Source organism: Silurus aristotelis (genome assembly GCF_946808225.1).
Source record: "Silurus aristotelis genome assembly, chromosome: 29".
NCBI classification, from domain to species: domain Eukaryota; kingdom Metazoa; phylum Chordata; class Actinopteri; order Siluriformes; family Siluridae; genus Silurus; species Silurus aristotelis.
The window spans coordinates 11,723,657-11,737,341 of record NC_139602.1 but is presented as its reverse complement, the minus strand read 5'-3'; the positions used below and the strand labels follow the sequence as shown (position 1 = coordinate 11,737,341).

General features: G+C 40.9%; 1 protein-coding gene across 1 annotated transcript in view; it reads left to right on the top strand.

Moving 5' to 3' along the window:
- Positions 1–7,009: 7,009 nt before the first annotated feature.
- The window catches only part of rargb (retinoic acid receptor, gamma b), a 37,831-nt gene continuing 31,155 nt past the window's right edge, over positions 7,010–13,685 (top strand). Inside the window, exon 1 of the mRNA XM_083535543.1 lies at positions 7,010–7,370. Coding sequence (XP_083391669.1) covers positions 7,190–7,370 — 181 coding nt within the window. The 5' untranslated portion in view covers positions 7,010–7,189. The remainder of the gene's footprint in view (positions 7,371–13,685) is intronic.

Genomic DNA, 13,685 nt, shown 5'->3' with positions numbered 1-13,685 from the left:
TGTTGTGAGCTTTGCCTTTTATGGAGTTTTGTGGGCGTGGCTAAACGTAAACCATCACACTTTGTCATTTAAGTCTGAATGGGTTTCATCAACATGCGAGTGCTGAACATCTGGAGGGAATTTGTACTTTGGTTTAGTAAACAAAGCGTCTATTCTGTTTTCAGGTCTGACAGATGAATTAAAATAAAACTTTAAATATAAATGTATATTTGTAGCTTAATAATTATGACAGCTGTTACTCTGGTGCTTATAATCATTAAATTGACATAATAGAATGATGAAATGAGCTAATTTGCATATTTGGGATATCATGAAAGCAGATCCTTTGCTGGGTGTGTGATGGACAGGAATATTCACATTATCATTAATTACACATCACCTGAAGTTATCACTGAAAAAAGGTCATAATATTTAATATAAAAAAAGGCACTCAAAGTATAACCAAATTGAATAAAATGAATAAAATTAACTAATAAAAAAGTGTTTTTTAGATAAAAATCTTGTTTCAACCTTTTTTAGAGCTCGTTTAATTTAAGTTAGGAGTGGTGGCTCCAGCGGTTAAGGCGCTGGGTTGCTGATCGGAAGGTCTGGGGTTCGAGCCCCGGTATCGCCAGGCTGCCACTCTTGGGCCCTTGAGCAAGGCCCTTAACCCTCTATGCTCTGGGGGTCCCTTACGAGGGAAATATCAAGGTCCGTGACGTCAGAGTGACGTGGGGCCGCCTTCCCGTGGGCTCACCACCTGCAGGAGGGACCGTAAGGGACGGTGCTGTGAGGATTGGGCAGCAGTCGAAGGCGGGGGTCTGCTTAGACTGCTGCCCCCGTGACCCGAATTACGAATAAGCGGGAGAAAATGAATGAAAAGGATGAATAATTTAAGTTATTATTACGGCTCCTGCTGAAACCAGAGACGTGTTTTAAAGCTTTATTTGAAAAGATGTCCGTAAATAGCGTGAGTGAGGAATAAAGGCACACACAAAGGACACTGATAAAACCTGTCACACACTCAACACACTGTGAATAAACTCATTTAGAAATCTGTCATGTCCGTCTCCGTTTCCAAAACGTCCCCTGAACACCATCAAGGACACGAAACACACCTGCATCAGGTGTGTAGAGGTGTGTGTGTGTGTGTGTGTGTGTGTGTGTGTGTGTGTGTGTGTGTGTGTGTGTGTACGCATGTGTGTAGCGGTGACACTGGTGTACACTTCAGAGTGCTGAAAGTGTAAAATATAACCTGACATCATCTCTGATAATAATCCAATATTTATAATAATTTTCAGTTTTAATGGCAATATTACACACACACACACACACACACACACACACACACACACACACACACACACACACACACACACACACACCTAATTTACTCACTAACAACAAAACTGTTTTTCTTATTTTTGATAAATATTTGATAATTATTATTATAATGATCATGTTCTGATGATTATATTTACATAAAATATGTAATATTTAAATTAGTAAAATATATTATGAAATGATAACTAATAAAAATGTGAAATTATCGTTTATGTGTAATTATTTTAAACGTTTTCAAACAGAATTAGACCTGAAATTATTAAATGAATCACATGACCTTTAATCTAATATTGATTACATATTGTAACTGTTCATGTTATTTATCGCGTGCTGATAAACACATCTGCCGTTAACTAACCAAACCTACGTAAGGCAGATGAAACACACTTATCTGCACCCACAGGAACTCCAAAAACTTTGGTTTCCACACAAATGAGCTCTTCCTCCATTTAGAAGCAGCAGAACTTATAATTGATTTAGACAGCTAGTCTTAATTTATCTTGGAGTTTACTGTGCAGATAACTAAAATAAATATGTAAATGTGATACTCAAGAGTATAAATCTGGATATAAAAAATAGTAGAAATTCACTGACAATTGTACGATTTGAAGTCAATTGAAGTGCATCTATTAATATACAACAATATGCAAATATCCTTTATTTTTTTTATTACTTTGTGGTTCATTGTGTAAATGCTCATGTGAATGATTTCCAAATAAATTCATTTGAATCCAGTTTGATTAATGAGACAATCAAGTCCTCGCCATCACATGGTCCTGACAAAATGTGTGTTGGTTAGAATCGGGTTCAGGTGTAACGACGCATTAATTCATTAACTACAGTGGCAATACTGGAGAGTGGAACGTCCTTATAAGGAAACCAACCTGAGAATGTGTGCATGTAGGAATTTTAATGTAAAGGCTTTAAGTCATCACATTAAATCATTGTGTTTGCAGTTAGCATTCAAGATTAGCATCATACTGTTTTTTTTTTTTGTAATGAATGAAGGTGGCTTTAAGCAAAAAATGCTGTCCGTCTCCTTCATGTCTCTGTTCTTTACTCGTCAATCGACACTGAGCTCTTTTCATCATTCCTCTATACACACACACACACACACACACACACACACACACACACACACACACACACACACACACACACACACACACGCTATACATTCCAGCCACGGACACACACTCCCACTGAGAGTATCATGTCCGCCTGTGTGAAGCGTCTCTGCACTTCAGAAAGTTCTACAAGTTTTGAATTTTAACTTGCGGTTTTATTTCAATTGCTGTTCAGACGTATATTTACTAAAGATTATGCAAACATCCTGATGATTAATAGATTTATTAAGACTTTAAACATCTTTGTGAAAAAAAGTTTAACATTTTATTAGCTAGCTTTAATCAAATCATTTGCCTAAACTGCGTTAATGAATTCCTTTCCAGCTTCAGCACTGATACAGTTTGTATCCTGAAAGTAAATGTGCTTAGCACACGGCTAAATTTACCACAACATAATTGATACAGAACTTAACTCCATCTCCTGAGGCATTAAAACTCGCTACACCCCAACCCCCCCTGTATCAATCAAAATATAGATTCTAAATGATGCTGTTTGAATCGTAATCAGTCTGATTCTATTCACGTTGCTTATTCACGTGAATGACTGAAGCTCCGCCCAGAGCACCTCTTATTGGCTAATTCAAGGTGACATTTACTTACATGACCATACAAACAAAAGTGCTAAATTTTCTGTTTGATTTCAATAAAGATGGTTATAAATGACAATAAAATAAATTAATTTTATATATTTGTTTTAAGCAGAAAGGTCAAAGTTCATTATCATCATGTAGAGGAGATGCAAGTGCATAAAAAAAGTTTATTTAATACAAACAACAATGCAAACAATCCAAAACTTAATCCGAGGCCATTAGTGAACAGAGAAAGAGAAAACCTGGGGATGAGGTGACAAAACTGAACACAATACTTAAAGAAATAAAGGTGTGTGTCTATAAACACATGAATTAGACAAAATAAATACGAGCTATCATGAACCCCGAATAGTGGAGTCATTATATAAAACCAAGCAAATAAAAAAATACTTGTGATGGACATGAACACAGAAGTGCAGCACTCATTTTTCATCAAGTCTCACTTTAGTCTCACTCAGCACATTAAGGGGAAAAATCTAACAATTACTATCGGAATATGTGATAATGTGGGTATATTCTGTTATCAGATCATTTTTATTGACAGAAAAATGCTTTATGAATAATTGTGAGGAAGAGAAATATAAAGGTTAAATAACGACATGAAGAAAATCTTCAAAAAGTTCACTAAGATCCCTCATGAGAACATAACGGCAAGATACATTTTCCTTATTTTTCCACTGTAAAAGAAAAGTCGTTATTAAACACCTGATTAAACACGTGTCATGGAACCCACCACTGCACTTAAACATATTTACACACGCGTTCAAGTCACTTTTACGGCGTAACGACCTTCATAAATTAAAGTGACTGTGCTACGGCTATGAGCGAATCATAAACGTGCCGTTTTTTTCCCTTAAAAAAAAAAAAAGGATTTCTTTACAGCCTGGACGGGTAATTATACAGAGCTGAAATTCAGCCTCTTTATAGAATCAGTAATGAATCAGAAATTTGACAAATTCAAATATATATATATATATATATATATATATATATATATATATATTTTTTTTTTTTTCTAAAGTTCAGATATATTATATGCCCCAAAGTATTGAGACCTGACTTTTTCAGCCATATGTGCTTCTTCCCCAAAATGTTAGCACTCAAATATATTTGGATGCAGGAACATGAAATTTTTAACTAGGAGATCAGCTCCATGAAGATCTGCTTTACATGGGTTGGAGATCTCCTGCTATAGAGCTCCAACCCAGTTGAACAACTTTGAGATAAATGTAAACACTGACTGCACCCCAGACCTCCTCACCTTCTCACCTACATCACTACCTGACTTTACTGAAACTCTTGTGGCAGAATGAATCTCCTCAAAATCTAGTGGAACATCTTCCCAAAAGAGTGGAGCTCATTATAACAGCACATGGATAATAAATGTGGAATGGGATGTTTAAAAAACACACACTGAGTCTTCTAGGCAACATCATTAGTTATTTTCAGAATTTTAAAGAACCATCATTAAACAAAAGTTTAAGATACGCAAACAACCCAGGACACAGTAGAATCCTCTTCTGGTTTCCTCACTTTATTTAAAAGCTACATGGAACACTTTGTAATAGGATTTTACTTAAAACTGACACAGAGGAGCAAACAGCAAGACCAACAATATACATCTGCACTATAACTTTAGATTAAGGAGCTTTTCAGAACATTAGTAAGTTTCTAGGTGGAACCCTTTCCATCAGTTCCACTTAAGAAACATTTTGAAGATGTTTTTTTTCTGAAACGCTGCATCTAAAAACACCATGAAACATTTAGATTCCAACCAATCAGTCCACATAAGGAACAAACACTTAGGAATAAGGCTCTTGCTGCCAGAACCTGGTGGGTTCCAAAAACTGTAGATCAATTAGATCTTATGAATGAAACAAAAAAGCAAGTGGAAAAAAACATTTTAAAAGGTTCTCAATTTAGTAGTGTGTAGTAATATGTGTTATATTTTAATCTGGACTGCATGTTTTCAGGTTTTAACCAAAAACGATGTCCTTCTAATTATGGAAATATTTTATTTTTTTTTTTATGTGAGAGGTTTGACCCTGTGGGGACTTCTGGCTGGTCCTTATAAAACGTATGTGTGTGTGTGTGTGTGTGTGTGTGTGTGTGTGTGTGTGTGTGTGTCCTGATTTACTGCCCTTATTTTGTCAGTATGATTACTCGCCCTAAACTCAGGCTTTTCCAGACACGTTTTTGTGTGTGTGTGTGTGTGTGTGTGTGTGTGTGTGTGTTGTTTTAATAGCAGAGTTTGACTGAGTCATTCTTGTTGGACTGAAATGTGTAAAACTGAAGTCATTAGCGAATGTAAAAAGTTCCCTCTCCACACCTGGCTGAAAGCGTTGCTTGTCATCTCACAGCCAGTCCTCTATATGACATCATCACGGTTCCGCCCTCAATGTTTAACATTTAAAAAAAGAATAATAAATGAAGTGAACAAAACATAAAAATTCAACCTTCTAAAATTCCTTTAACTGTGGCACCAGAAACACGAACACGCTTTGAGGTGTATGGCCAAAGCATGAGCAGCTATTTACAACGCAATCCTTACAAAACATCTCCCACACTGACTCACAGCAGGAACCTTGAACATGAAGGCAAGAAGATCTTAACAGCCTTGTTGGGAACTGTATCGCTGCACCTGGTCATGAGAAACAGCAGTACTGCAGCAATATCTTTATTAAAAAAAGGATTGCGGCTGAGATAAACATCGAAAAAAACTCACAAAACACCACTGATGATTGTTTCTGAAATAAGTTCTAAATCATATACATGAACAACTTTGGGCTTTAGGAGCAGCACCAGGGTGATGTGGCCTTAAGCCTGATGCTGCTTCCAGATTTGCTGACAGTAAAATATATTTATTTTTGTATAAAAAATTGAAAATGAGTAAAAAAGAGGGACGTGGAAAAGCGACATTTCATTTAGGTAGGAGATTGGGGTTAAGGGTATAAGGGGTACAGGAACATGTAAATTATAGCCTTATTAAGGCACATGTGTGTGTGTGTGTGTGTGTGTGTGTGTGTGTATGTGTGTGTGTGTGTGTGTGTGTGTGTGTAGTGTATGTGTGTGTGTACATGCAAGATTAAAAGGTACAGCAGACTGGTTTGGGCACTCATTATTATAAGGAATAAACCCATTTTTATATGATTCTGGGTCCTGCACAGCACACACACTTTTCTTTCCATGCAATGCCCAGCATGTTACTAATGAATAAGTAATTGCTCACGTGGTCCTTTTTTCCTACATTAAAGAACAGAGGAGAAATAAATCACACAATGCACTACATCTGATCAAAAACAGAAGAAAAAAAACGTGAAAAAAGTGCTGATATTCTGAAACTATCTTATCCCAACGCATAGTGGAGAACTGAACTTAATTATGATAACTTACAACGCATTGCAACATGGACAGTGTCTGAGCAGGTACAAAATACCCATAATTGCACAACAGTTGTCGGGGACGGGGGGTAAGGGGGTAAAGAGGGTCGGGACAGGCAGAAAGGGGGTAAAGAGAGTTGGGGATGGGGGTAAGGGGGAAAAGTGAGTCAGGGATAGACAGTAAGGGGGTTAAGGGAGTGTTGGGTACCGGCGGTAAGGGGGTAAAAAGTGTTGGGTACCGGCAGTAAGGGGGTAAGGAAAACCAGAGGGGAAAATGAATGTATTGGGAAAGCAATGCTGAGTGCTGAGTGTTGAGGTTTAGTTAATTAGGAACAGGTTCAGGTGTTAATGCTCAGGTCAGGGGGCGGGGCAAGTGCAATGGCGAGCTGGGATTCAGTGTTTATTACAATACAATGGGCGTTTTTTTCTTTAGAATATATCTGTATATTTCGATCAGAAAATTAAATAATAGTTACTTTGTGTGTTCTCATATACATTGCAAATATTTTGGTATATATCATCTTTTTGACCATTTTTATTATTTTACTTTCATTTTAAATAATAAAAAAAAGTCTATAACATTTTTGTTTTATTCCTTCTATTTCAGGTTTCACATCAGCGACTAAAAAACCGAGTCGAATCATGGACGGATTCCTAAAATGCTATTGCTAATCTGATAGCTTCATCTAATCCAATTAAGCACACAACCAACCAAAGTGGGTGGGGCTTCATCTCATTACCTCTTCGTCCTAAACTGTGCCCCTTAACGATGTCAGGGCGGCCCATCATTACTATGGCAACCAACAGGGAGCGGGCTGTGAGTCACATGACCGGATTCTACCCATTTGCCTTTAATCCGATGCGAAGCCACGCCCCCTTCGATCTTCTGGCCCGGGGCAGGCTGTTCGGGCGATACGGGGCAGATCTTCCCAAAGAGATGGCGGCATTGTGTAAGTGCTGGTTTAAAAAATTAAAGTGTTAAGCTTTGTGTGTGTGTGTGTGTGTGTGTGTGTGTGTGTGTGTGTGTGTGTGTGTGTGCGCGTGTGTGTGTGTGTGTTTGTGTAGACAGACTATACTACTACTAGTAATAATGAAGAGAGCGAGATTGAAAAAGAGAGATGGAAAGAAATGTAAAGAGAGAGAGATGGAAAGAGAGTAAAATGGAGAGACTTTTGACTTTTATAATGCTGTATTTGACAGTCATGTTTAATGCCAGATGGTATCAGGTTTAATGTCATTGAATAAATAGATAAATAAGTAAATAAAGAAATAATATAATAAATAGACAAATAAAATCAGGTAATGGCAGTTAAAGGATGGGGGAGGGGTGTGTGTGATCATTTAGTTCAGTTCTGGTCCAAAATGCAATTCTTCATCTTTTACAGAACATAAAGTTTCTTTGCAACACCACAAAGCCTTAAATATCTTCACATCCCCACACTCTTATACACATTAAAATCAACCCAAATCCTTTATTTCGTCAGTCTTGAGAAGATTCTGATTGCGTCATAATCAGCATTTTGTGTTATTTAGTTTTTTCTGCTCAGGTATTTGGCCATTTTTGCTGCCCAAAAATAAAATTAGTCCATTGGCACATAAACCTGTTTCTCCTGACGTTCTTAAAACCAGGAATAAAACACTGAGGAGTTAAATTCACATTAAAAACAGTTTCTCTCTGTCAACAGAACGGACCGTCCTGTAGAACATCAGGGTTTAAAATACAAATAAAAGAGTTCACAGAGATGATGCAGTGTAAAATCCTCCACTGGAGGTCGGCAGCTTTTTTTGGTTAGAGGTGGTTTTGTGTCTCCACTCTGGTTTAATATCATCATTAAAACCAAGAACATTTCTCCACTGGGTGTCCACCACAGGCCCTGTAGAGCAGCTTCCTGATACTGTCCCAAATTTCATCTCTTCTTCACCCCTGAACTCTAGGAGGGGACCTCCATACCTGTCGAGGTCAGGAGTGTTGTCCAGCAGGTGAAAGGGTTCCTCCCCCCAGGACCGCTTTTACTGATCTTTGAGTCCTTCAGCTGAACACGCTGCTCCACTGTTAATGTGGCCCTCCAGCGAAGTAGGAGCTGGTTGGCGATGTGCCCAGACCGGAGTCCTATACATGCTGCCAGGTCCTCCCCTCGTGACAGGTCTGTCCTGCAATGTTCACCAGTTCCCGGAGTGTGACGATCTTTGAGGAGATCAGACAGTGTGGGGATGGTTGCACTGGAGATGTCCAGATGACGCCTGTTGTCCAGGGGCTTCTCCAGCATCCATTGTAATGTTCCACAGCCCTTGATCTGTTTTTTTTTAAAGTCCATATTTTGAAAATATAATTTTCTGCGGTAAAAGACTGGTAATCCAGAAACATCCAATGTGTGTGTCCATTAAAAACAAAGTTCTGTCCAGTTTCAGTCCCCCACCATGTACAAAAGTCCACTGGCTGCTGTTCTCCAAACCCGGTTCCTGGGCCTGGTTAGGAGTGTCTGGACAAGCTGGAGGTGAAAGGCTGCAGTTCTGCTGGCGAGATGAACCAGCCCTTGTCCCACTTTCTCCTTGGGCAGATGGAGCACACTCTGCGGAATCCAGTGCAGACCATCCCAGAAGTTGTTCACAAGCAGGGCCTGGATGTTTGCTAGCAGGTTTGGCATAAGATCCACGCATGACAACTTGTGCCAGTGAAATGACGCTGCCAGGTTATTGATGACCTGCATTCGCCCCCTGTAGGGCATCTTTGGATCTAGTCACTTTCACCTGCTCAGTCTGCCCTTGATGTGCTCTAAGGTGCTTTCCCAGTTTTTATAAAAAAAAACTCCCCAGGTAGATACCCAAGTATTTAAAACCCACTTTTTTCCAGACTAGGCCTCCTGGGAGTGTAGACTCCCCGCCTTTCCACTCCCCAACTAAAACTGCTTCACTCTTTCCCCAGTTAACTTTTGCTGATGATAAAAAACAAAAGTCTCTTAAAATATCGCTTAAAACATTTACATCGGTCTGGGATCCCACCGTTACAACCACGTCATCTTTGTACGCTTACAGTTAAAGTGAAGCATTAGAGTGTGGAATATTAAAACCAGAAAGGCGATTGCTTAGTTTGTTTGAAAGAGGTTTAATAGCTAGAGCGTACAGCATTCCTGGCAGTGAACCCTGGCTGATCCCTCTGTACACTCTAAAAGGGGCACACAAACCACCATTCACATTCAGTACTTAAATTCACTGTACAACACCTTGATCATTTGCTATGAAACCAGGATTGAACCCAAAGCTTTTCAACACCTTCCACAAGTATTCATGCTCAACCTGGTCAAAAGACTTTTTCTGGTCTAAGAAAATCAGACCAGTCTTTAAGACCAATAGCCTGGAGATGTCCAAAATGTCACAGATTAGGTATAGTTGTCTAATATCAACCAGCCAGGCACACAGTATGTCTGGTCATGGTGAACGATCTGCTCCATCACCTTTCTCAGTCTCGGGGCTAATGCTTTTGACAGCAGCTTGTAGTTAGTGCACAGTAGTGACACCGGGCACCAGTTCTTCAGGTGGGTCAGGTCTCCTTTTTTTGGCAGCAGGGTCAGGACGGCTCTCCTGTAGCTTATTGGTAGCTAACGCCCTCTGACAGTTTTCTTCTAAGACCTCCAACATGTCCTGCCCTATTACTGCCCAGACTCCAAAGGGAGAGCATCTATACCTGGCGACCACCGGTTCTCCATGCCCTGAAGAGCCTCTTCAGGGCTCATCCAGTGTCAGCTCCCTCTGCATAACTCCCTGGCAACTGACTCTTAGAGCTTAGGCAGGTCCTTAAGGAAGCTCTCCTCCACTGCCTGTGCACCCTGACCTCTTGCTCTTTGAATAGAAGCTGACTGTCTACTTGTGAATTTTCGCAGGCTCTTTATCTCGGCTACTCAGACCACATCTCTGTTATGCTAATTCCAACATACAGCGCTCTCGGCAGACCCTCTAAACCGGTTCTGAAACAGGTGAAAACCTGGCCAGCAGGAGCTACCTCTGCTTTTCAGGACTGTTTTGAGTGCACTGACTGGGACATGTTTAGGGAGGCTGCAACCACTGACAATTCCATCAACTTGGAGGAGTACATGTTAACAGTGACCAGCTACATCAGCAAGTACGTTGATGACATGACCATCTCCAAGACCATCACTACACACTCCAACCAGAAGCTGTGAATGATCGCAAAAGTGCGTGCGCTGCTGAAACAAAGAGACTCTGTCTTCAGAGCAGGGTACAGGATGGCCTTAAGAACAGCAAGGGCCAAACTGTCCCGTGCCATCAGAGAGATGATGTGCGCATACGCCAAGAGAATCCAAGACTATTTCCAGGACAGCGGAGAGACACCTGGCGCATGTGGCAGGGCATCCAGGCGATCACGAAACTACAAGACAACATCACCTGCTTGTGAATTTGACGCCTCTCTCCCAGATACACTAAATGACTTCTACGCCTGGTTAGAGGTGCAGAACAACATGGCGGCGAGAAAGACCACCCCTCCTCCCAGTGACCAGGTGCTCTGTCTTATCACATCTGTGTGAGGAATACTCTATGCAGAGTTAACCCACGGAAGTCTGCTGGACCAGACAACATTCCTGGCAGAGTGCTCAGGGAATGTGCAGAACAGCTAGCGGATGCCTTTACCGACATCTTCAACATCTAACTGAGCAGCAACATTATTCCTATGTGCCTCAAGGCGACGACCATCTTTCCTGTGCAGAAGAAGTCTACTGTCTTCTGCCTCAATGACCATCGTCCCTTCGCGCTTACACCCATCGTGATGTAGTGCTTTGAGAGGCTCGTCATGAAGCACATCAAGACACAGCTTCCACCCTCACTGGACCCCATGCAGACGATGCCATCTCGACAACATTTAATTTGGCCCTTACCCACCTGGACAACAAGGACACGTATGTACGAATGCTGTGCATAGACTTCAGCTCAGCATTCAACACAATCATCCCTCAGCACCTGATCGAGAAGTTGAGCCTACTGGGCCTGAAAACCTCCCTCTGCAACCGGATCCTGGACTTCCTGACTGGGAGACCTTAGTCAGTCCGAATCGGGAACAGCATATCCAGCACCACCACACTGAGCACTGGGGCCCTCAGGGCCGTGTGCTCAGCCCACTGCTGTTCACTCTGCTGACTCACGGCTGTGTAGCAAATTCCTTGGTGTTCATCTGGCGGACAACCTCACCTGGTCACTTAACACCAGCTTCATCACCAAGAAAGCCCAGCAGCTTCTCTACTTCCTTAGAAGGCTTAGGAAAGCTCATCTCCCTCTCCCCATCCTGACCATGTTCTACAGAGGGACCATTGAGAGCATCCTGAGCAGCTGCATCACTGCCTGGTTTGGGCACGTCTTGACTGCTGCTGCTGCTGCTGCAGTTTCTGCACTGCATTGTGTTTGTTTATATTTACTCTCGGTTATACTTTTTGTAGTCCTCTTTGCACAGTACTGTATATTCAGAGTGTACAGTAGGTTTACTGGTCGGCGCTATCTAGTGTTATGTTAATTGTCCCACACTGTCTTTTGTTGTCTGTCTGTCTGTCTGTACTGTCTGTCTGTCTGTACTGTTTTTTTGTCTGCACTGTTTGCACTCGGTTGCACTCAATGCACTTTTCGAGCTTTGTGTTGTGAGTTAAAGCTCTATGTTGTTTATTGTAGTGCCAGGGTTCTGTAGGAATGTTGTCTCGTTTTTGTTGTGTACTGTGTACCACTGTGTATAGTAGAAATGACAATTAAAGCTTCTTGACTTGACTTGAGAGTGTACTGTTGACAGAATTCTTTAATTTGCTTTAGTTAAATCCCACCGTGCTGTAGGGAGTTAAAAGCTGCCTTCTCCAGTTTAAAACATTCCATAAAAAAATAAAAGACTCTCAAAAATGTGTATCTTCTAAAAGTGCGGTGTTAAAATGACAGTAGCTGCTCTTAGGTTTCATATTATTTTTACTGATGGTGCACTGGACCATGCAGTGGTCTGAGATGCCTACTGGAAAAATAAAACACTGTAAAAAAAGTTGCTGAAAGTTGAAGTTTTGAAAGCTGATGCTTAAAACCATAAAATCGATCTAATCTCGCCAGGGAGAGCGTGTTGTCATTGCAGTGGGTCCACGTGTACTGTCTCTGTTGCTTATTTAAATTTCTTTATATGTCACAGAGATCGTGGACCTCCACCAACTCCCACAGAAGCTTACGGGAAGCTGTATGATGTTCTGCATGATTTCTGTCCATATTTTCTGCTGTACAATTAAAATCACCTCCCAAAAATAAAAAATTCTGCAGTGCTACAGTTTAATAACATTGTTGAGTTTGTGTAAAAACCTCATTCTCTCCACTGCACTGGTGGGAGCATCCACACAGATAAAAACTAAACCCTCATTCTCATAAAATTGTTAAAATCAATTGTGAGAAAAAGCAGGGCAACACCACCAGTAAGTGATGTGACTTTATATCACCAACCCGTCCCACTCCTTCACCCAGTCAGCAGAACTACTGCTGTCACTGTGGGTTTCCTGCAGCGTTACAACATCAACACGTTTCTGTTTTATGAGCTCATAAAGCTTTACTCTCTTTTCATATTCCCTCGCTCGTTTTATTTTAAAACTCGCATTGTGGATCCCGTTCATTAAAATGAAATAAAAGTAAAACAAACAAATGCTAAAAAGTAAAACACGCCACAGACTCTATCAGACTTCATCAGAGTTCTCCCTGTTGACCTTCGTTATCAGCTTTTTCAATCTAAAGGTTTCTGATCTGTAAAAGCTCCTTCTCTTCTAAAATGTTTAAGTCATGGACAAACTGTTTGCGGTCCGGGAGAAACTCCAACTAATACGTTCTTTTGCCACTTGGTGGTTTTTAAAAACTCTTTTATACCTTCAGCGCTATAAAACGTTTAAAGGTTCCCCCTGAGAGTCTAGATTAAAAACTGAATCAGACATTGTGTCTTCACTGTCTGATTTAGGTTCCTCCACCTTCATGTCTTTCTTTCCCTGCTTTTTTCCTTGTCCCCTACCTCGCTTCTTTCTTTTAGTTGGTACTTTGAAAAGGGGCTCGTCTTACATCTCCACGTCTCCCCAGTCCTCTTGCACTGGTGTAGTGACTGGTGCCTCCAGGCGATGGCTCAGCACCCCTGTGCCTGCCTCTGCCAGAGCAGGCAGCTCCAGCACTGCTCCAGAGTCCACTGGGATTTTTTCGCTTTCGTAACGCCTCTCCTGGTCCAGTTCAGCCGAGCATGGCTTCTTTGGGCCCAGTTCAGCTGA